Source organism: Anoplolepis gracilipes, chromosome 16 (genome assembly GCF_047496725.1).
Source record: "Anoplolepis gracilipes chromosome 16, ASM4749672v1, whole genome shotgun sequence".
Taxonomy (NCBI): Eukaryota; Metazoa; Arthropoda; class Insecta; order Hymenoptera; family Formicidae; genus Anoplolepis; species Anoplolepis gracilipes.
In genome coordinates this window covers 1837202-1860538 of record NC_132985.1, presented here as the reverse complement: position 1 = coordinate 1860538, position 23337 = coordinate 1837202, and the positions used below count along the sequence as shown (strand labels likewise).

The following is a 23337-nucleotide window of genomic DNA, read 5'->3' as shown; positions in this document are numbered from 1 at the left end:
GTGTGTGTGTGTGTGTGTGTGTGTGTGTGCAGTGTCTGAAATTGCATGATGTTTCTAGTGGTAGAGGTGTGATATTATGCAATGCATTCTTTTATAAGATATACACTCTTCAGAGGAACTAGTTTTTTAATTTTTAATAATTGATATTTTCCTTTTAATATATACTAAATAAGATTGACTCAATTTAACAGATTTGACACTCTTAAATCACTTGAACTACATTTTTAAGTAACAAGAAGTTAATTCAAATCTAAATTGCCGAGCTGTCCAATTTTGCAAACGGTATAGTTAACGTAAGAGGGTCTTAAATTAGTACACGTTCTGTCAACACACAGATACACATGTGTACGCACGCACGCACTACGCGCATACGCACGGGCACACACACACGCGCACGCCGTGCATATATTTTCTAAAATTCATTTTTATAAGCCGTTACATGAATAATGACGAGAGCAATCGAGCACAATGATCAATATGCCATTATATGGAGAATACATACGAAATTGGGTGACTTTCTCTAAACAATCGTATACTGTTAATCGCGTTATTGAAAGTAAGAGACATAAAGTGGCAATCATAGAGAAAACAACTCTTCGATTAACCCACTGTACTGCTCATGCCGATTAATTTTTTTCACGATACCGTAAAAACGGTGCGAATATTTAAAACGCGTTTTTTCAAATATATGTCAAATTAAAATCATGCATGAAAATAGCTTCCGAATACTAAATAGAAAACGTAATTATTTTTCATTGATTAAATATTCTAATACATAAAATTAGAAATAATTTCAAAGGAATTTTTATTTATCATTTTATTAGAATTTTGAAACTTTAAAATTAATCAAAATTAAAATTAAAGAATTTATTATTTAACTCTTTATTTTTTTATTTTTCTTACGAACAAAATTTTGTTGAGAAAGAAAAGATTGTATGATATTTAAGTGAAAAATCTCGGCTTTCTATCATTACATAGTGATTGTCGAAGACATTTTATAGATCTGTAGAGTCACCTGTTTTACGCACGCGAGAAAAACAGATCGCGATGATTATTGGCGAGGAAAAACTTTCTCGGCACAATAGAGTGTCACATCGAAAGTACTAGATCCGGAATCGTAAAAAGAACAGCGTGTTGATCATCTGTTAACCCGACGACTGTTCGTACGACAGTATATAAGGTGTACCGTACGTTTTTCTCATTTTCTTTCGCATCTCAATTTAAAGTCAGTTTTTTTTTTAAATCCAAATTTAAATAGAACGCAGTGTTGTTTTTTCAGTTTCCAATTTTTCGATAATTTAAAAAAAAAATTAAAGACCAAGTTGGAATCTCGATATTTTTCAGGAAACGTATTTCGTAAATCGACAAAAGAATATAACTGAGAGAAGGAAAGAAAGTATGATGAACTTTAAACACCTTGTATACCGCGGTACAAGCGTGCGATGCTGCGTGTAGTCTGTTGACCGAGAGTAAAGACATGACTCTCTCGCGCAAACAGAGAGAAGGAGCTCGACTTGTGGCCGACTTCTTCCTTCTCTTCGGTACGACACGCTTATCCACCAACCCGATGGCGGTCCGGTTTTCTCGGTCACGGTTGCACGAGGGGGAGACTCTGCGTTTCTATATTATCCCCACGTGGACCACGTGGGGAGGCTCTTCTCGTCTCCTACCACCACGGGAGAACTGACGTTTCGCGCCAGTTCGAAGAGCAGATCGGCTGTAGGTGGATTTGGCGAACAAGCATCGACACCAAGAGGTTCTTCTGGAATAAAGATCCTTCGAGGAAGCGCGAACACGTGGCGTTCATGAATCGGAAGATAATTGTTTTTTTTAAGTGGAAATTTTAGTGATATTGTTTTATAATAGTGTCGAGAAATTGACAGACACAATTGCAGTGATAGTGGGGTGACAGTGGGGTTCGTAATAGAACGATTGATTTTGAAATTGTTAATGAGTCTTAGTAATTTATTAGGATGAGGATAGGACGGTCATGCTGGGTGTTGCTGGTAAGAATAATATTTGTTTCGCCGATACATAGTTAGTGTGATTTATGTTGCAGTCAATTAAAAAAATAGTAGAGATCTCTAATTGCCACTTTAACTTATTAACTTTTCAACTGCTGTATAAACTCTTACGCTTTTAACGTTCTTGTCCTTTGTTGCACGATTCTCGCGTTAATCATCGAAGGGGGACTTTTAATATTTCGGAGATAATTTTATTCACACAACCGTTGATTTTTTTTAAAGAGTGTTTTCTCACACAAAATTCCATCTTCTAATTTCGGAGCTGAATAGATGCAGTTCTTCATTCCCTCAATTTTCATACGATGCTTCCTGCATTCAGTTTACGCGGTCCAAAGTGGAACAACCTTTACCGCGACCTTGATCCGCTGGAATGAGGAAAAAGTAATAAATGTCCCGCACACGTGCCAGAATATCGAGTTCGCTCTCGCGCGGAATTCGCGAAAGGCTTTTTTTTATCAACGCGAAGTAACCGATCCGGAATACGCATCACGGAATGCTTGACCGTAGTCACGCGATTTCGTTCACTCTGATGAAGAACCCGTTGAATACCAGTGAAATCGTCTGCTCAGTTCGATGATTACTGGGTCGTTACGTCAATTGAAAAACTGCGAACAATTTAATTCTACAACGGAATTTTCCATCGAGGAATGTTTATATTTATATTCACATAATTAGCTAAAGTTTTGTTTCTAACGAATGGACGCAGAAAATATTTCAATCACTTTTTCGTTAAAAATATTTAAAGTTTATTATCGATCTTATTTTCGATCATTTCTAAGATTATATTTTCTTCCTGTTTCTTATATGTAATATTTAATTATAATCTTTATAAACTTGTAAATAATGTTTGAGCAATTTTTGTTGTGTGAAATTAAAAAATACATTTTTCGTGATTAATGTATAATACATAATAATCAAATCGTTCTTCACATTTATTAGAATTGAAGATTTATCTCTATCAGGATTAAAGCCGCATGTGATTGTGGTCAATGCACTGTTACATGCGTGCGTAGTTGCTATTTTAAACACGATTATATTTTATTGTTAGAGAAACTAGTTGCTTTTATATTAGGAGATTTATAAGAGATATTCTCTGCTGAAACGGTTTGTTACATTAAAAATTAAGGCGCATAAAAAATGTATAAGCATTAATTAGAAGGATATCGATCTACTAACATTAATGAAACGTAAGTAGTGATAAGTGTAATGTTGGCCCCTCTTCATTAATATGAACATAAATTTAATACACCATATGTTGAGAACTGGCTTTCAATATGATTATACATCATTCATAATAATTATCTCGCTTAGTTAAAATAATTAAATTGAGGAACGCTTATCAAGTCGTTCAATTACAGGTTGTCGACTATCAAGAGTAATGAAAACTTACGGCCATTTACTTTCACTAAATTCAAGTCCCTCTCTGCGAACATCATATATGTACGCACAAATGATATATTTAAGTTATTAAGTGACGTATCGCGCATACAGAGGGGGATTAAATCTGTATAACAATTTTGCGACGAGATTTTGAGGACCTGTTTTTTTTTCTTTTTTTTTTGACGATTGCATAAGCTTGCAACACGAACCCCTGCATTATACTCATTGCGCTTCCGGTGCATGTCGACGTTTCTCCGGACGAGCTTCCTTCTCGTAAAGAAAGATCTCCTACGCGATAATCGGGTCCACGCTCTTGGCAAACAAGAGGAGATACGTGTAACGTAACCTAGGCTTCCTTGCGATTTATTCTAACTATGTGCAGTGGCCGTTGCATGCTCGTTACGATTGTTACACCGCGGAAGTTGCATTTTATTGTCCCTTCGCTCAACCGCACGCGCCGTTTTCACTCGCATTGCGTTAAATCTCGCGCGCGACGTTCACTAATTAGCAGTATCGGAAGTTGATTAACATATTATTAATTTACATTATGAAAATTTGTCTATTTATATCCCGCGTATCTTGCATCAAGTACATCTTCGTTTAACAGTTAATTACTACTTGCTAGCAATAATTAAAGATACATTTATTAATTAGTTAATTAACTCTGCTATTAAATCTTAAATTTTTAGTAATTGATTAGACAGCTGATTTAATTCTATTACGTTGTGCTAATGCTTAACTTGTATTCGAATTGATATTCGATTTGCTCTTATCCATATAACGATATTTACAACAATTATAAAAATAATATCATTATACGCGACATGTGATTGTTTATCTCATTCTCTAGACGGTCGTGCTACTGTCCCCGATCCATGCCGAGAAGGATGCTGACAATATCGACGTCAACGATGGCGAGAAAGCTCAGGAGAAGATATCGCTGAAGCTGACCGACGAGGATGGCAAAAACAGAACAAGCAAAGTACGAGAAGTAGTAGCATCCGTGAGTAAACACATATGCACTCGAATAGGTAAACTTTCGAATTAATATATTTGTAGTCAATTGACACCTACTTAATGTTACGTACTTGTTCCTTCTTAATTCTCTTTTCTTCTCATAAAATGTGATTTATTTAAAACGGAGGTGTGTAGATACATAAATAAATAAATAGTTATGCTGTCAATTTCTATTGTAAATATTTGATTAAATATAACAATATTTGTATATTGAATCCATGTCAATTAGTAAAAAAAAACATATATTGCTTTCGGAATATGTGTTTTCATTAATTTTTTACGAAAATAATATTCTGCACTTTTTAACATATCTGCCATTTTTTAGGCGATGAAGATACCGGAGAAGCGCGAACAAATTGGCGAAGTAATACCAATAATGCGTAGCATGACTCCACCGCAAAAGTTGGCGATGGCAACGATCATTTCCACGAGGATATCCAAGAACGATACGCCACTCGAGGAAGCGCAATCTCTTGTAGGAAATGGGAATCGACGAGGAAACGCGAGCAGAGAGCTATTGCTACCGATCAGCATGGATATAGCAAAGATCATATCCGAGGATTCCGACTCCGAGGATAGCAACGAGGAGCAAGAGGACGAGATGCCCGAAGCGTTACCGGAGGTGAGTTGAAATGTGCAACGATAAAAAAATAACGTAAATTTATGCGACGCACGTTGGCGTGTAAATGATCTATCGCCCCGACTTTTTTCTACCACCAGTGAGCGAACGGTAGAAAGTCGAGTTTGACGTGTCCACTCATCGTAAATTTCAACGAGATTTATCTCATCGGTTAATTATAATATATATGTGTGTTTTCCCCGGCAGAGACGCGAGTTTCTCATGCGACGCGACGCTTGTAAATATTGAATTTTATACGCGAAACCTGTAATAAATATTCCAGATCTACGGCGATTTCTAAACGAAAAAGTCGATATCCACTCATTCGCATCGGCCGTATAAATTTAATTAAATAAAAAGATCCTTACGTTTATTTCACAGATTCGATTTGCATTCTTATTTGTAATTAAATATTATTGGAAAAATTGCATTACGCGTATCCTCCTTCGATATCCCTGAATCATTGACTGCAGTTTTAAGATTGTTAAGCTTTCTTGGATTTAGAAACAAATAAGTAACATCGTACGGTTTCACTTGTAACGCTTGGCTTTTTAAACGGCACCTTTTATGCGAATACTTTCACACGCGTTCGACATATTTTATTGCGACGCTTCGTCGCAAGGACCATCTCGTGAATCTCATGAGTGGCATCGCGGCTACTATACACCGTATCAGATATATCGCTCGAGAGAGAGAACGACTTTCCATTCCGGACATTAATTAGCGAGCGACTTGAACGGATATAGACGTATATAGATTTATTTCACGTGAACACATAGATAAGCAGCAACATTATGACAAGCCTAATAGCAAGTGGACTTGACAACGATAAGCTATATAAAACTCGCATTCAAATCGGGCTATTCTTTTTCTAGCAATTATACTTATTTCAATAAAAAGTCTATAATTTTATACGTCAAGGTATTGATAATCTGTTTTTATATAATCTTCGATATGTTAAATGTCAGGTAAATATCCAAGAATATTTTATACATGAATTTCGAATCGATAGTAAAATATATACTGTTTATGCAGCATAGAAAACACTCTCAGTGTGTTTAGATAATGCTCTTTTTAAGTATATGTAAGCGATCATTAAGGTCAGCGCGCTCAAACAATACTTGTGGACGTTGATAATTACAAAGGATATAATAAAAATTCGCATACATTAAACTGTAATTATAAATTTTGTGTAAAATCACATATACATACAATTAATAAGTATAATTAATTAAACGATATTTATTCTGCTTTAACTTGAAAAAAAGGGAAATTTTAATGTCATGAATTAAGATAAATATTCTTAATTCGGAGATAAAATCAGAATACTAACAATAAGGTTTGGTGAAAATTTGTTGTAAAAACAATATTCTTCTGAATTCGGCAGAATTTTTCTGAATTCCTCCAAATTACAGGCTCAAGAATTGCGATTAGTAAGGCCACAAGAGCGACGACGACCCGTGTATCTCACACCGTTGCGGTCAGCGAGACCATCTCCTCCGAACAGAAGGAACGTTTACACAGGTCAGTTTCTCATGCGACGCGATAATTAACAATCGTGAATGGCGCTGGATAAAAGTATGTATAAATCGTCCGAGATCATGAGATTCACATTCGATTTCCAGGTCAATCAAGGCCGCCTGTCATGCGACCGTCTAAACGTCCGAACGATCCGAAGAGGAGGCCCACGGAAAACGAATGCACTTTCTTCACGAAGACAGTGTGTCTCGAGGCCAACGATTATCCGCAGTGAGTCTGCCCCGAACTTTCGTTTCGGCATTGAATTAATGACAAACATTGTTACGCGGCAATTTGCATACGGGCGAGATTAAAATCTCTCGGACCGTCTTAATTGGCGAGCCCGCGGAGTTTTCACTTTCCGCGTATCTCTTTCTTCAGATGATTAAAGTAAAGGTGATCGAATTTTAGAGATAAATAAACGATTGAATCAAATTAAATTAAAGAATTTAGACTGCAAAATTGTTATACAATTTTTCTTAATATATAATTGCTTTTTTAATTTTTATTTATTATTATTTATTACTTTAATTTATTATATATATTTTTTTTGGAAAAAATAAATTATTTACAATAATTCATTTCTTGTCAATATTTATTTTCGCATACATTCAATCGCAATAATATTTCATCTTTGCTAAAAGGAAGTTTATATTATTCTCAGCTTTTCGAATAAAAAATGCGTATAAAAAACATTTTTACATTGAAGAAAAATCGCTACTATTTGTTTGCGCGAAAAACCGTTAATAACGGCATTAACTTTCTAGCGAGGCGATTATAAGGAGTTTGAGGTCCAATAAGGAAATGGTAGCGGCATTGTTGACCGACTATAAGGCGCAAGATTACGGAAGTGCGGAAGAAAAATTACCGAGTCCCTTACCTTTGGAGAATAAATACGAAAGCAGATATGAGAGCAATGAAATTAAAAGGTAAATAATACAAATATCTATTCCCTTTTCTTTTCTAAAATATCTGAAAGTTCTATCTATTCGCATTTTATATTTTAATAAATTTGTCTTTTTAAAATATAATATATACCTATAAAATATTTAAAGAATATATTTAAATACATTATATCTCCATCTTTTTTTAATAATTTGCGTGATGGAATTTATTATACATTTTCGGCCTCAGAAGATCCGACAATCCCTTCGATAATGTGGAGGAGGGTTTCACCTGTCCGTCGACTGTCAAGTATGCTCGCCCGCAATTGGCGAGAGCTGCTTCCGGAGTCTGGAAGTATATAATAAATACAGGCGAACACACCCAGACGATACGACTGGAAAAGTGCTCGTAAGTATGGTAATGTTACGTATTAAGGAAAGAAAGGTAATTTATTTGGGCATTAATTGTCAATTTACATAATGATTTCATTTTAAGCAGAAATGAAATGAAGTATATCAGAATATCTGCGAGTTATTCGAAATATCTGCCAGTTAATATAAGACGCTGGTTTGTGCACAGTATGACATTTCTTCTTAACGTTTAATATATATTATTATTAAAGAGAAAAATCTGATATTTTTTTTATTTCTCAAATTATGAGTTCTCTCATTTTCTTCATCAGGTAAATAAATATTAATAATATTTTATGTCTTATTACAGTAATCCACATTCGAGCTGCTCGTTCATCTCCGAAAACTACCGATCTTCCTGCGTGCAAATTTACAACTATCACAGACTATTGACTTGGGATCAGAAATTGGGATTGCACATGGATATATTCAAAGTTCCGACTTGCTGTAGCTGCCACGTGCACGGCTACTCTGAGATCTTTCCACCGCATCAGAAGGATCCCCCGACGAAGAACAAGGAGACGTTCCCAGGTGCGGACTTTGTGTCTATCAACGACCCTAAGGATGATTTTCAAGGCAATCTCAATCACATCAGCAAATACACTCCCACCTCGAGCTACGATTCTAATCACGGTATTTTATTTCGAAATTATTCATCATCGTCCATACATCAAACATACGTCTCGTCGATAAATGCGCGTTGGTGAACGCCCCGGTTTTTTTTGTTTTTTTTTTTTCAGTGTCCAGTAACAAGAAGCCATCGGTGATAGAAGCCAGTGCGACGAGCAGGCCCACCTTTACTCTTCCGAACAGAAACAGGCCGAAAAAGCCCGCGCCGATCCCGAGGCCGTACGATAAATTACCGCAACAGCACGCGCCCAACACGCGAGCGCCGGGCTACAAGGGCCCGTTGACTAAAGTCAGCAGACCCACTCGACCCAACAGGCCACCCTTTAGACGAGAATCCACCTCTCACGAGGATTATGCGGAAACTTCCCGTAACAGCTCAGCCATCAACCGGTAAGTAGCGCAGCGTTGTTAAAATTTATCGATTTATTATTATAATAAAGTATATAAACATGTGTTTTTGCTTTTTATTAATTCGTCAGATATTACGATATGTAAATTGATAAAAAGAATCCATATTTTAAAATTTACAATTATAATTATAAAAATTTAAATTAATATCTTTCTCTTAAATGTAATATTATTTTTAAATGTCTGAAAGCAAATATACATATGCATCAGGATCTACTTAATTCAGTAGCTACTTATTAAATATTTAAAATTGATAATTAAAATACTTGAAACTTTCAAAATATACATGTAGTTTGCTATTTAATGTTACATATTAATTTTCTCTAAAATTATGCAATATGGTAGTTTTTATATTAAAGTCATACACAAATAAATAAATAGCTCTGCTCGAGATTTTTAAATATTAGAATTCTTTATACGAGTTTACGCAAGTATCGCGATAAATCTTCCTTCACGTAGATACAGCCAACCGTACGATCAGGACGTGGATGCCACGTCGAGGCTACAGAACGGAGGCTTCGACGAGGAATATCACGAGCCCCATAGAAGAATCAACTACAACTATCATCCTATCATAGACTTTTTCAAACCGGAAGCTTCCATGCTGCAATCTGCGGAACCGCAGGTCGCCGCCCAGCCAGCGACGGTTCAAAGCGACAATAGCGCGTGGAAGCCGATGATATCTTAGGTCGTAGTGTTCTTCCTTCGGAGTACCTGACATCCTACTTTAATGAAGATTCCAAATCACGTATTTCGCGACGTTCGTGTTTCTTACGCTAATCTCTACGATCGTGAGAGAGTACCATTTGTTGGAGGAAGATATGCATGATGCTCTACAATATGGGATATCCACAGCTCAAGTATATCATACCTATGTACCTTTGAAACCATTTTAAATGTAGAAAATTTAAATTATGAGGAGAAAAAAAGAGTTTGAAACTTATTAGTTGATATTTAAAATCTCATATGTCGTTAAAAAATTTGGCTATAAACAGACTTTTTTTGCAGAACACTTTGTATAAAAATTTTAATAGATATTGTTATCTGTAATTATTTTTTTTATCGTTAAATCGGTTAATAGACAATGGTAAATTTTTACGACATATCTTCTCGAACGACTCCTTATAAGAAAAAAAGAGTAATTAGAGTAAAGGACCTGTTATGTTCGTAAATACGATCTTTTAGTAGAGTATTATGGCCACAATGGGCAGATGCAATGATAAAATTTTTTTCCTTTAACACATTCGTCTTGACCTGATATTTATTAATCGTTATCTCTATGAATTATTTATAAATTATATAGTTAAGGTTTATGATGTTTGTTTTTTTTTGTATCATCAATAAAGTATTCTTAGATTGTTTTCTTGTCTCAACATATATTTTCATATTGTTTGACGTAGGCTGATTCAATTATACTGTACTTCACTATAACCGGCAAGAGAAAGTGTTCGGAATTTTATTCCTAATACAAGCAATGCAAATCGTTATTACTATAAAATATGCATGCTCACAATTGACTTGCCGCAATTTATTACAATCAGCGATCTGTGAATGTAGTTTCACATTTTGGAAGTTTAAAACTTCTTCCTTCCTGTATAGCTCACTTTCGTGTCAGGGTGAGTGACCAATGATATCCGCGATTTCAGCAAATCGCAGGTATTGGGAATTTTATTTTATGCAAAACTGAGAGAATGTAGTTTGACCGTCTTTGTACCAGGAAGAATGGAGAAAGCTAAATCTTTCCTCACAATTGTATGTTTTGCTAAACACGTTGCTCGAAGATACGCATTAAGTTCACGTAAAGTAGAAACACGAAAGAGTCGAATCTGTCTTATTGCTATTGTAGTTTAACTTTTACCAGTTCATTACCGGCATGTAAATTCATTTATATGAATTTAGCTTATGCTAAATTATTTGTTTTTATCATATTACATAAAACTTTTTATGTTGCATACATTTGTTATTTTTCTTACATTTTTCTTAAATTATATTTTATGCAATGTGCACAATTTGTATTTACAAATTAATGTACTGCGGTTTGAATATGGAATGCCATGCTGACATTTGAGAAAAGTATGTATGATTCTTATTCAGTTATAATTGTTATATGTATGTTATATAACATCACTCGATTTCATTACTTTTCTTATTAGAGATAAGAATAAAAAAAACACATATTTGTTATTTAAAAAAAAATTTTTATTAAAAGAAGCGAGTATATCATAGAAAAAAACAACACATATATTAAATTATAAATGTTGAAAGAGTATTTTAGGAATACTCTAAATATACAATTTTATACTAGAATATTATTTAAATGCATAGAAATGCGTACGTTTGCTTTTATATTATAGCAATGTGTTAGGATGCGTAAAATAAGATACTCTCTTTAGCATAAGAAGCGTTATATTGTACTGCAAATTTCTTTGCCGAGATTAACGGTGAAATGTACATACGTAATATCATTTAACATCGATTACATTCGTGCAATTATATGAAATTTAAATTACTATTAAAAATTAGATATCTTTTCTAAACATTTCTTAAAACGATCTGAAGATTAAAATGTAAGCTGGAAGATTTTAAATATAACTAAATTGTAATTTAAGTTTATATATATAATATAATTAAAAATTTGCTAAAAAACACATACAATGTATATTCTTTTTATTGAGCGATTATATTTAGAATATAAAATATATAATAAGAAAGTAAATTAATTGGCAAAAGAAAAATGACTGAGAAAGAATTTATTTTCCAACGTCAAATAATTCACTTTATTTCATCTTTGTTTTCAAGAAGAATAGCAGGATTATTATATATAATACTTGAGAAGATTTACATATCTATTTAAGCCTCTCTGGAAATGGAAATTCTATTTTATGATAGTCCTCTCGGCAGATTCGTCGGAGCGAAGAAAGTCTCGGAGCTCGGGCGATACGCTTCGCGGCCCAACGCGGAAAGACGCGGGAGATGATCGTCGAGCCGAGCCGAGCGGAGCGCAGCCGGCGAAACGAACGATTCAGCTGACTGAACGAAATAAATCGCGCTACGCTTTGCACTCCGCCTTACTAGATATTTCCATGTTGGATCCCTCGTATACTTCTCATATACGCCTCTCTCGTTAAGCGTTCTCTTTTCTTTGCGCTGATAACGGCACATCTCCTGATTAATGACGCCCTCCTCCTTCCGCGCGCCTTTTACGAGGCTATCAAGCTCGTATCGCAATTAAGGATAGGAGTGCGACGTAATTGGGATACTGAGACCATATATCGAACGTTTTCTAATACACGAGCCGGTGAAGAGAGACGTCTTGGGTGAAAAGGCCCGGCGAACGAATCCAATCGAGAGTGACAGAATCGTTGAACGATCGAATCTGCACGCTTCGCGGAGCAGGGGTCTCTAGTCATTTCAACGTTTTTCTACTTTAGCTCGCCTTTCAGGTGGCTCTAGAAAATATAAATTAGATCACGCGGCCCGTACCACCGGTTAGTTTGACGAAAGACCTCGATAGAAGATGATTAGAAATAACGTAGGCGGCTCGCATTTCTACCTTTTGCGCGTATTTCTTTCTTTTGCGCTCGATTAACATTTATAAATTTATAAACGTTATTTGTCATTTTGAAAAAACACGCGATTTTGGAAATGAATAATTAATAGTGTTTTCTTTTTCCAAAGTGTGAAAAATCGTATTACATTATCAAAGCATTCGGTAAATTCAATATTTAATCAGTGCTGTTTTGATCGATTAATAATTCGTTAAATTAATAAATAATTATAATTGATACATAAAATAAATCGCGATAAATTTGTGATACGTATTCAAATATCAATGTTCAATTCCGTTTATTCCGTTTCATAATTGTGAATAAGATAATCATTTATCGTTTATTGTTTTATCGAGTGTATATGAGTGAAACTTTCAGGATTTAATGATTATTGGTAGCTACATATCGAGTAATATTTTTTCATAATGTTATGAATCGAAGGACAATCCAGAAGAATGGAGCAACAACAAAAAGTTTCTAATCTAATCATTGCTATTCTTCTAACAACCGTCAGCATCTATCCCGTATCAAGTCAGAATCTCTACACGATTGGTATCAATTCCACGGGCAGCGATCACTTCACCGACGACGTATTGCAGCCTTTGAACACCACGACATCGATCTATCAAGATTCCACAACCTATTTACCGGTTCCAACAACTATTCAGACAGAAGAAATACTTGATTCCGCAGAAACGAATGCTCTGAGTCGATACGCGAAACCGTCTCGTCGCCAAGAAAAATACAGCAAAAAAGACGATGATCCTGAAGAATCTCCGAACCATGCAATACCGTATTCGGAACACGAAGAGGCGAGAAACGTGTCCACTCGACCCAAGTACGTCGCTCCGGGAGTCTGGGCGAAACCGCCACCGGGAAAAAACATCCCCTTGGATTTTGTGCCGACAAAGCTGCATGCTCAGGTGCGTGGAACTCATACCGTGAAAAGATTGCCTCAGCGAGAAGCGATCAAAAGTGCGAAAACCGACGAAGAGAAGCAGAACGCGTCTCGATTGAGAGAAATCGTTATCAATTCGAAGGTCAATACGGTTTACACCGAGGAAGGATACGAAGATTCGGCGTACGATCACGCGGGACATGTCCGAGATGCCGACTTTCGTGAAGGATTCGCGCGAAAGCTTCATAATCAAAAGAATAAACTTAGTTCGTCGGGCAATAAAAAAAAGAAAGGAAGGCGTAAGAATTTAATGCCCAATGAATTCAAGGAGTACGAGGAGGATTATCAGGATCATGTTAAAGAGTATGGAAAGACTTTGGATGACGAAAATAATCTGACGGGAGGATATGATAGAAACACTTGGGAGGGATCCGAAATAGATTCTAAACTCGTCGCTGAGAATGGCATTCGGCAGTTGGAGAAAGACGTCGAAGAGGATGCTGAAGAGACCGAGAGGAACTTGAAGACCTATCAAAACGCACAGGAATCGAAGCTTCGCAATGACATTAAAGTTGATAATACGGAATTAGAAGATTCTCATGATGAACACGATTTAAAAGATGAAACAAATAAAACCGACAAGATAAAGGAGAAAGAATCCAAGTTATGGAACGAAAGAGATGATACTATAAATAAAGAAACGAAGCAATCATCCATGTTGGAACGGAAGAAGAAAAATAATCTCTACCGTGAGAATCACGAGACAACCGCGATTCCATCCGACGAAACAAATTCGACCGATCCTAAAATACTCGCAAATTCCTATGGGTTTTTAACGAATCCCTCGAATTTGCGAGCGTTTTCCGTCGATCAAACGACCTTGCGTTACATCGCTCCGACCGCGACGACTTCGTTCCATCGAGTTGATGATCAACCGACGACGATCAGTTACAGTCAGCTCTTCTGGAACTACTTTAAAGCGAGGCAAGGTCCCTCGACTACCGAGTCGTCCGTGCTCGTTCCGGACTCGACGACCATGAATCCGCGACCGGAAGAGAGGACACCGATCGCACTGGCGACCATCGACGGTCACGGTCCGTATGTTTTAGTAACGAAGAGCGACGACGTCGACTATGTCAACAACGTGGTGTCCACAGTCGCGACGTACACCAGCGTGCAGCCCCTTCTGCTTCAATCTTTCCCGTCATTCTTGAATCCTGAAGATACGGAATACTCATCTCCGACGAATCTTCTCGATAGTATAACGTCCACCAGCACTCCGGCTGTCGTGACACTCAACATGACTCAAGAAGCTTACTCTCGAATACCTGATTACTATGAGAATCCTTTCCTCGGATCTGTTCTTAACAATAGTAAGATTGCTATTACCAAAAACAAGATTAAATATAAAATCGCGATGAGACCAAAATCGGAGAAAAAACCCGTCAAACCCGTTGCTCATCGATCTCCTTATCAACAAGTTTCATCATCGCCCACCTCTAAGAAAGAAGATGTGAACAAGAAGATTCGTGACGAGCCGAACGCAAAGTACCACAAGAATTATATTAAAAGCAAGCAAAAAATTATTTTTCCAAAAGACCTCACCTTGACGAGATCGCCGACTCTTTACCACTCGATCTTCCCGATCGATCGTCCTGCAGTTATAGATCATCATTCTAGCGTATTCATCGAAAGTGAAACGCCTCGGGAGACTAACTGGAGAAATTTATTGCAAGATCAATTTCATTCTCAACCGATTGAATTACCGGTGCATTTGATTTATCGCAATAATCCGCTTCCAGCCACGAAGCTGCTGCCACCGCCATTATCGTTGCCAAGTACTTATGCCAATTACCATAACGATTGGCATAGCGACAATTATCCTTCTTATGCCGCTGGTAAACCGCAGCAAAAGCGTGATAATGCGTTCAAGTATTTCCCGCTAGTCTCCAAAAAGAGTTGGAGAACACGATCCAGGAGAAAGAGATCCGAGTTTCGCAATGACACGGCCGTCGACGTGAAAGCGGTGACAAACAATAGTGTGACCAATGACGAACCAGAGCAACGAGATAAAGATATATTTGATAAAATAACCGACAGGTCGGAAGGAAAATCATCGAATCGAGGAGTAATCGATGCTCCAGATACGACGAGATTAGCATCCCTCGCGAGATCGAAACATGACAAGAACGAAACATTCACGATTTTAATAGACAAAAAACTGGCTAACGATGAAAACGTGAATATTAAAGACCCAAAAATAATCTACAATTTAAAGTCAGATGAAAAGAATCCAATAGCGACTCTGTTAAGAAAAAAAGGTGGATATGAAAATAATACGAATGTTCAGAAATTGATAATTAAAAATGTTCTGCCGGACGAAACGCGATTAAAAAGAAACTTGAAGAGCACAAGAAATCATGAAGACCTGTTGAATGAATCTCCTAAAATTAATAACGACGTAATCGATAAAGAAATTGCCACGCGTTTTAATGACAATAATGAAACTTCGACAAAGGACGAAGGGCAAGGAAAAATCGAAGCTGAAGTTTCCAGCTTCGATTACATCGAAGAGCTCGCTGAAGACAGCCTCGTGGAACCTTCCACAACAACGGAAGCCGTTATAAATTCGAAGAAATATCCATTCTATGAAAACAGAGATGTGCCGAGCGCGTCCGCCTTGAAATACGTCGTAGATCCTAGTACGATACCGCGGAAGACCTCGCGTGGAATGGAGTTCTACAATTCTCGGAACGCTTACAGGAAGTGCGACGAGGTGGAGTCTAATGTGGACGAAGTGTTGCCCGAGAAAGAGGAGCCAGATCCCGAACGAGGTCCTCGGGAGAATCTGCCGCATCTTCGTGGTCTGGGAAACAAGCTAGACTGTTTCAAGGCCAAATACTTCGACGAGCATCCTCTCGACAACCCGCTGTTCGCCGAGAAGCTGATCGAGGAACCGACTCCCCCGTCGGAATTAGACCCGACAAAATTCGCCTCGAGGATCATGGTGCTGCCTAAGAAGAGCGACGAGTACGTCGTGCATCAAGTCTCGAAGAAGCCGGAACGCAGCGGTCGTCAGTGGCGGGACCGAAATCGTCAGTACGAGACGCAGGAGTCGATACACCTCAACTACAAGCACGATCCACGGACCGGAAGAGGAAGGAACGCGTATCTGCACACCGTGCGAAGCTCGAGGCCGCCTCAGGGGGTGCGCAGACTAAAAAATCGAAAATTGAAATCAAACGTATCCAGTACGACTACGCCGTCGTCGTTGAAAATGTATCAGACTGCATCTTATCAAAACCAGGTATACGAAGATGTGATGGGTAATATCAGAAACCTGGCGAACGCTTATCAGGTCTACGAGATAACTACCTTGCCATCAGCCGTGCAGATGTTGGCGACCGCCAGCAGCGAGAAAACGTCAAAGGTAGCGAACGTCACATCTAATTCTTCTTCGAAAGAAAACAGTACGTCGTTGGAGGACGTTATTGATGTTGATGACGTTACGGATATCACGAGCAACACGAAATCGTCGGAGATTAAAGGACTAGTGCCACCTCCGAAGTATTCAGCTCCGCGGAAAACGAGTTACAAAAAGTACAGACTTCCGGGTAAGAGAAGAGTGGCTTTGCTGAGATCTTCAAATTTTCCTCGTATCATCGCTCATCATCATACCATTAAGATAAACAAGCGCAGCACGACGAACGAAACTGCCAAGAATTCATCTGAAAGTACGATTAATAAAGATGAAAAGACTACAACTGAAGAATCTGTAAAAATCAATGTCGGAAATGATACAAGCGTAAAATCAACAGAAGAGACGATGCAAAAAGCAAACTCAATGCCTGAAATGCTGGACTTGGATATCGAGGAGAGCAGACAAATTAATAAACATGGTCAAAGTTTATCGACGACTCTGAAAATGGATAAGAAAAGACGAAGAAACTCCACGAATAGCGAGACGAGTGAACCTTCTCGCAAAGTCATTTATACAATCAGAGATCGAATCAGATACTCGAAGCCCAAATGGGACACGAGAAATTTCGGTAAGTTTAATGCAAGCTCGAAAACTGTGGACGAAGACAGCAGGCGAAAAGAGCCTCGATATAATTATTTCGAAAAAAAGAAGAAACTAGATGGCGATTGGCGAAATAATTCTACGATAATAAATACGACCGCAAACACATTTGAGAACGAAAACACAATGTCATCGACAGAAGATGGACAAAGTAGTACAACCGAAGTGTATCGCATAGAAGAATCTGTTGTGCGTCAAACAATCTACAGCAGAAAGGATGAATATCCGGAGCGAGAAAAGAGCGATGGTGAATCTGCAGAAAAGGCTGATGATGAAACGGAAAATGCGACAAATACGTATCAAGTTAGCGAGGACATCGACGAGGAGTACGGTTTCAAGACTACGATGAGATCGACGGGGTCTTCAAATTCGAAGAAACTTCCGAATTCGAATTTACGAGAGTACTTGGAATCTGATCCACCAGGATACGCGGAAACATTCCCCGAGGAAGCGACGACATTGTCGAATAAATATCGCACAGACGTAAATCATGATTTAGAAGACGACGAAGAGAAACAGGACAAAGAGACTGATTATCCGAAAAATGTGGCGTATCCATGGGACGATGATTTCTCCGAGGAAACTGAGGAACAAGTCGAAACACCGATGAAGACGAAATTGTTTGCACGAGACGACGATTCCGAGGAACTTTCGTCGAAGGAAGAGGAAGCTTCTGACAAGGATCAAACGTCTTTCACGTATACGAAGCAACCATTTGAAAAAGAAAAGGATGACGAACGTTTTGAGAAAAAAACATTCTATCGGCCATTTCCATTTTCAAGATACAAATCAAAGTTTAAAAAGGAAAGTGAAGAGGATGATTCCGAAGAAGAGAGCGAAGATTATGTGTTTCCTTGGCACGCTGACAAAGAAAATAAGGAAGACAGACGCAAATGGCTACAGGACTTTAACAGATACGAATATCCTTGGGAGAAAAGAGAGAGACAGGCAAGGGAGCAACAAAGGAAACAGAAACGAGCCAATAGACTCAAACAGTTGATTTTCGACGACGAGGACGAAGAAGAGTCTGTGAGATACGAAAAACCCGTTTATCCTTGGGAGAAATACGATGTTCCTTCCAAAACTCACGTGAACACGCGTAGACGCGATATCTCACGCAAATACATCGATGATGACGAAGAATCTGTCACCGAGAAGTTGCCACTCACAAAATTCAGCAGCAGATATAATGTCAATGACAAAATCAAGCCGTCAAAGTCTAATGCGAGAGAGATTAGTCGATCCATCAAAAAATTTTTGGAGGAAGATGTAGATGACGAATTCAAAAAGAAAACTTCGAAAAAAATCGAAAGTCGCTCTCCTTTATTTACACCGAAACCATCATCTTCCCCGGACAGAGAAATTTCCAAAGAAACGGAGGAAACCGAAGAATCGGAAGATATCACGCAGCCGCCAAGAAGAAAGAATAGACGAGGGAAAGTTGACAAGAACGTATCGAATAACTCGCGCTTTGATTCGAACAAATTAAAAAGAGCAGGGATTATTAATGAAGAAGAGGAAAAAAAGCCGGTGGTGAAATATCGGAACCTGGATAAAAGTAACGTAGACGATTCAGAGTCGCGGATAAAGACAGCGAGTAAGTTGCCCAACGGCACGAAGGAAGCTTCCTTCGCGACTGAGCAACATAAGAAACATCGACAAAGAATCTCGAAGAATAATTCTACGATTTCCCAAAATAATGCATCTGCTAAGCCTATTATTGAACCTGCTAAAAAAAGACGCAGAAAACCTCAAGCATCAGTTTCGCCTTCGCCGAGAGTCGACCTTGACACGAGTAAGTCAGTTCTCACACCTGTTCGAAAGAGATATTCCAAGGCAGACGAGACTGCGAAGACAAATACATCGGATTCCTTCAAAAAGAGTACAATTAAAACGATACAGACTGACAATCCTGAAGCTGAAACTTCAACTCCGAAAATGCAAACGATCGAACATCTATCGAAAGTTTCGAAGGAAAAAATCATCACAAAGGTCACTTATCCGAACGTGACATCCGTTCAAAAAGAGCCAGAGAAAAAATTAAAACCCAAATTAAGAAGCAAAAAGAATATCAATAAACGAAAAGATAATAATAATAATAAGAATAACACCTATGACGGAATTAGTAATGACGAGAACGATAATGACAACGGTAGCTTTCGAATGTCAGAAGTAAGTTTGTTATTATATCACAAGACAGATCAGCTGACCAAATTTATTCTAGACAGATAATGACTTTTATGTCTTGGATTTCAAAGAATTACAATTAACTAAAACACGGGAGAAAGAGATAGAGAATTTTTTTTCTTTTTAAACAAGATATTTTGGTAATAATATTTCCAATGTTTTTTCTAATATTAAGTCGATAACATTACAATATTAACATTTGAATAATTCTCAAGTTATTTATTCACCATCTGTAAAAATGCAAATCGGTAATGTAAGAAGATTTATTCATCTAATAAAATTTAAGAAATTATGAAACATAGGTCTATATTCTGAGCTCACATTTATCGCTAAATTATTATCTCTAAATGTATACAAACATATGTATAAAAACACTTTTAGAGGCACATTTAGCGATAAATGTGAGCTCAGAATACGGACCATAATGATTTTTTAAATTATAATAAATTAAAAATGTAAATAAAAAAAGTATAATAAATTAAAAATAATTATTTATGAATATATGTATGTGTATAATTATACACTTATCATAATATGACTCATTTTATTAACTAAATTTTTTTATTTTAGGCCTACGCAATAAGTAGCCTACTGCAAAATATTTCACCTAATCCAATAAAAACTAATCAAGCTGAGAATGAATCGAGTAGAATAAATAAAGGATGGAAAAAGCAATACAGTAGTGAGGGACCGCAAAGAAGAAAAAAAGATACGGAAGGAAGACCGTTATTACAGGCCAAGTTTATAAAAGATCCGGAACGTAGGCTATATTATTATGTAGAACGTAAATGATTGCAGATAAGAAATTTACCATTTAATTACACATACACAGCCTACAAAAAAAAGCAGACATTTTCAACCGTTCTATTATAAAATAATAAATAGATGTGTGAAGTTAATATTAAAATGATCTTAAATAATTATACGAAATTTGTTTAATTTTTAAATTTATAATCAACTTGAGCTATTTTTATTTTGTTATTCAATATACGAGTAAACATTCGATCACGTTTTTAAAAAAATTATAAATTGTCTAACATTTGATTACTTAAAAAAAATTAACAGTTATAAATTTTTTCAAAAATAAAAGAAAATGTCGAACACTTGAATTTTATTTTAATACGTATGGTTTAATTTTTGCGATAGTCGCATAGACAGGATATGTTACATTTTACTACAGAATATTTTAATAACGATAATTGTGCTATGAATTTCTGTATTTTAGAGCTAATTAATCTTTACTCTCTAGAGAGAAAGCGCATTTTAGACACGGATGGTTAAATCCGGTTCAATAAGTTGTTACAATAGGTTTTTCTGATCAGTAATTATATTGTATATAGGACAAGATACACTTCAGTTATAAACAAATATTACAGAAGGATTTCATAATAAAATGCCGTATTCGTTTGTTGCCCACGCGAAGAAATCGTGCGAAACAGCGAAAAAATTATATTTTTTGTCATTTGGAATAACAAAGAAATCTCGATAGTTCAATCAAAGTATTGAAAAGTTTTCTGCTTGCTCATGGATTCATAATACGCCGACAATTGTTATTTTTTTAGCCTGATCAACGATACAATTCACCTGCTTTTGAAATTAAACCTTGGATTTATCTCAACGTTAAAATCTTTCTCACGGAATTAATTGTTTGATGATATTGTACAAGTGTGAATATCGCAATATTGTTACAATACTTTGTTTTGTCTGTGATTAATTATATACGTAATACTCTATGCATAAGACAGAAGAGAAAGCAAGGATTATTTCACGGAGTTTTTTTTTAATGGCTTGCAATAATCGTTTCATAAAACAATCTATATATAAAATGTGTATTTTAATTAAAAAAATATGCACTAATTTACTTTATATTCAAATATATTATAATTTATCTTTTCCAATAAATCTTTTATATTTTTATCCTCCTAATATTTTTCATTGAAAATTAATTTAACAAAAGTGCTTTCTCTCATTATAAACACTCTTTTTCTAATTAAACTGTCAATCAATTATTTTTAATTATAATGATTATTTAATAATTATATATAACGATTTTTATTAATCTTCTCGATTTTTATTAATCTTTTTAACGCTTTCTCTTCTGTAATCGCAATATTTTGGTCAACAGATATTATCATAACAATCATTGTGATTTGCGAGATTATTGACCTTGTTACATAATCGCGGCCCATTCTTGAGGAGTGGATAGCCTTGATCTAATTTTCATCGAACGAGTGCGATAATCTCTTTGCGCTGCTTAATAAACGACTTAATAATCGTCCTATCCGCTTGCATTGATCATTTAATTAAAGAGAGAAACGCAAAGCAATTATGTGTAATTCAACAATCTCAATACATGAATAATCATTCCACTACGATTTACCTCATTAGATGATCATGCATATACAGAATGTGCCGAACAAAATAACGGCTATTACTTTTTATTATTGCATTTTTCTTTACGAAAAATTAAGATACTTTGATCCTATATATTTTCAAAGAAAGCGAAAAATTTTTCTGAGAACGGAAAAAACTGTTTTGTTTACATAAATTTCTGTTATTAATATTTTATATTAATGCAAGATTTTCTCTCTCAAGACATTTTAGAGATGTACTCTGAAAGCCATATTGACACCATCAATGTAAAATTACCTGAGGCGCGTAATTGATCCATTTTTGCTTTAATCACGTGTGCATGTGATTAGTATAGCTAAGCGTAAAGAGAAAGACAACTTCGTCCCACGTTACAATAAAGTGGAATGCCGCACCGGAAAGGAAAGGTGCGTACGGACTGATCGCGCGTCTCATTGATGACCATAGCTAGAAAAGAGGTATTATTAGTCGCTCGAGAAGGCATGACGAATATATGTCCATCGTGAGTAATCTGTCGTTGTCAAATAAATTATACACATGCGGATATAGTTCAAGATTTCTAGCTCGCGCTTGTTTCTTTCGCTTTTTCTTTCATGGCACAGTTGTAACAATAATAGAGGTAACAATGGTGATCAATAAGAATCTTAAAGGAAAATAAAATCTCTTAATTATTTCAATTCGTATGCGAATGCAAATCTAAGAACAAATAAAAAATAATTCCTTGACATTTATAAATGACTTTCCAAGTAATCTGCATAAAGAAACATATTTAAGTGATTCTTTACAATTATTTTATATAATGAACGTTTCTCAAGATGCTCCTTTTAGAGATGATAAGTAATGATAATTGTTAAATTAACTCAAATTACGCTGTCACGAGCGATGCAATCTCCCGTCATGTAAAATACTTTCTAAGAATTTTCTCTTGTTAAGCGTAGATGTGTTTATTTTATAAAAAAACACATTGTACGTTGACAATAGTAATATTGCATTAACCGTGTGAGATGACAACGTTTTCGCGTGAAAAAAAAATAAAATAAAATTAGTTTGCGATGCACACATGACTAATTAGACGCCATTTATTTCACACTAGTATTATTTAAACAATAGAATGATACGATTTTGTCTCTATATAATTTTCTCAAAATGACATAATAATTCGTCTTACTCATCTCCCGTTTACTTCTCTGCTCGTCATCATCAGTTCTCCGCTAATTAAATTGATAACAATTCTCACGAAAACGCGTGCGTTATTGTTAGTGACTTGCGTTTTTATTCATTAGTATCTTAATTTAAAAAGATATTGTTGTCATCTGACGAGGGCGCGCGTCGCATCAGCTTCGTTAAAATCAAACAGAGCAC

General features: G+C 36.3%; 2 protein-coding genes and 1 pseudogene across 2 annotated transcripts; all 3 read left to right on the top strand.

Annotated features, from left to right (window-relative positions):
* The first annotated feature begins 1601 nt into the window (after positions 1-1601).
* On the top strand, positions 1602-11465 carry Nt1 (Neurotrophin 1). The gene is made up of 10 exons (XM_072908441.1): positions 1602-2006; positions 4255-4407; positions 4747-5043; positions 6456-6564; positions 6666-6789; positions 7326-7487; positions 7693-7851; positions 8164-8486; positions 8594-8873; positions 9351-11465. Exons 1-10 carry the CDS (start codon positions 1974-1976, stop codon positions 9577-9579), a joined length of 1869 nt encoding a protein of 622 aa, XP_072764542.1. The 5' UTR covers positions 1602-1973; the 3' UTR covers positions 9580-11465.
* A 1429-nt stretch (positions 11466-12894) lies between these two features.
* LOC140674723 (uncharacterized) lies at positions 12895-14173 on the top strand (annotated as a pseudogene).
* A 200-nt stretch (positions 14174-14373) lies between these two features.
* On the top strand, positions 14374-20397 carry LOC140674722 (uncharacterized). The gene is made up of 2 exons (XM_072908491.1): positions 14374-19590; positions 20176-20397. Exons 1-2 carry the CDS (start codon positions 14374-14376, stop codon positions 20395-20397), a joined length of 5439 nt encoding a protein of 1812 aa, XP_072764592.1.
* The last annotated feature ends 2940 nt before the right edge of the window (positions 20398-23337 follow it).

Excerpts from the sequence above, each read along its gene's own strand:
- Nt1 (XM_072908441.1), top strand. The coding sequence starts at position 1,974 with ATGAGGATAGGACGGTCATGCTGGGTGTTGCTG. Across the intron at positions 6,565-6,665 it reads CAGAAGGAACGTTTACACAG|GTCAATCAAGGCCGCCTGTC; the intron begins GTCAGTTTCTCA and ends TTCGATTTCCAG. Across the intron at positions 7,488-7,692 it reads GAGAGCAATGAAATTAAAAG|AAGATCCGACAATCCCTTCG; the intron begins GTAAATAATACA and ends TTTCGGCCTCAG.
- LOC140674722 (XM_072908491.1), top strand. The coding sequence starts at position 14,374 with ATGAATCCGCGACCGGAAGAGAGGACACCGATCGCACTGGCGACCATC. Across the intron at positions 19,591-20,175 it reads GTAGCTTTCGAATGTCAGAA|GCCTACGCAATAAGTAGCCT; the intron begins GTAAGTTTGTTA and ends TTTTTATTTTAG.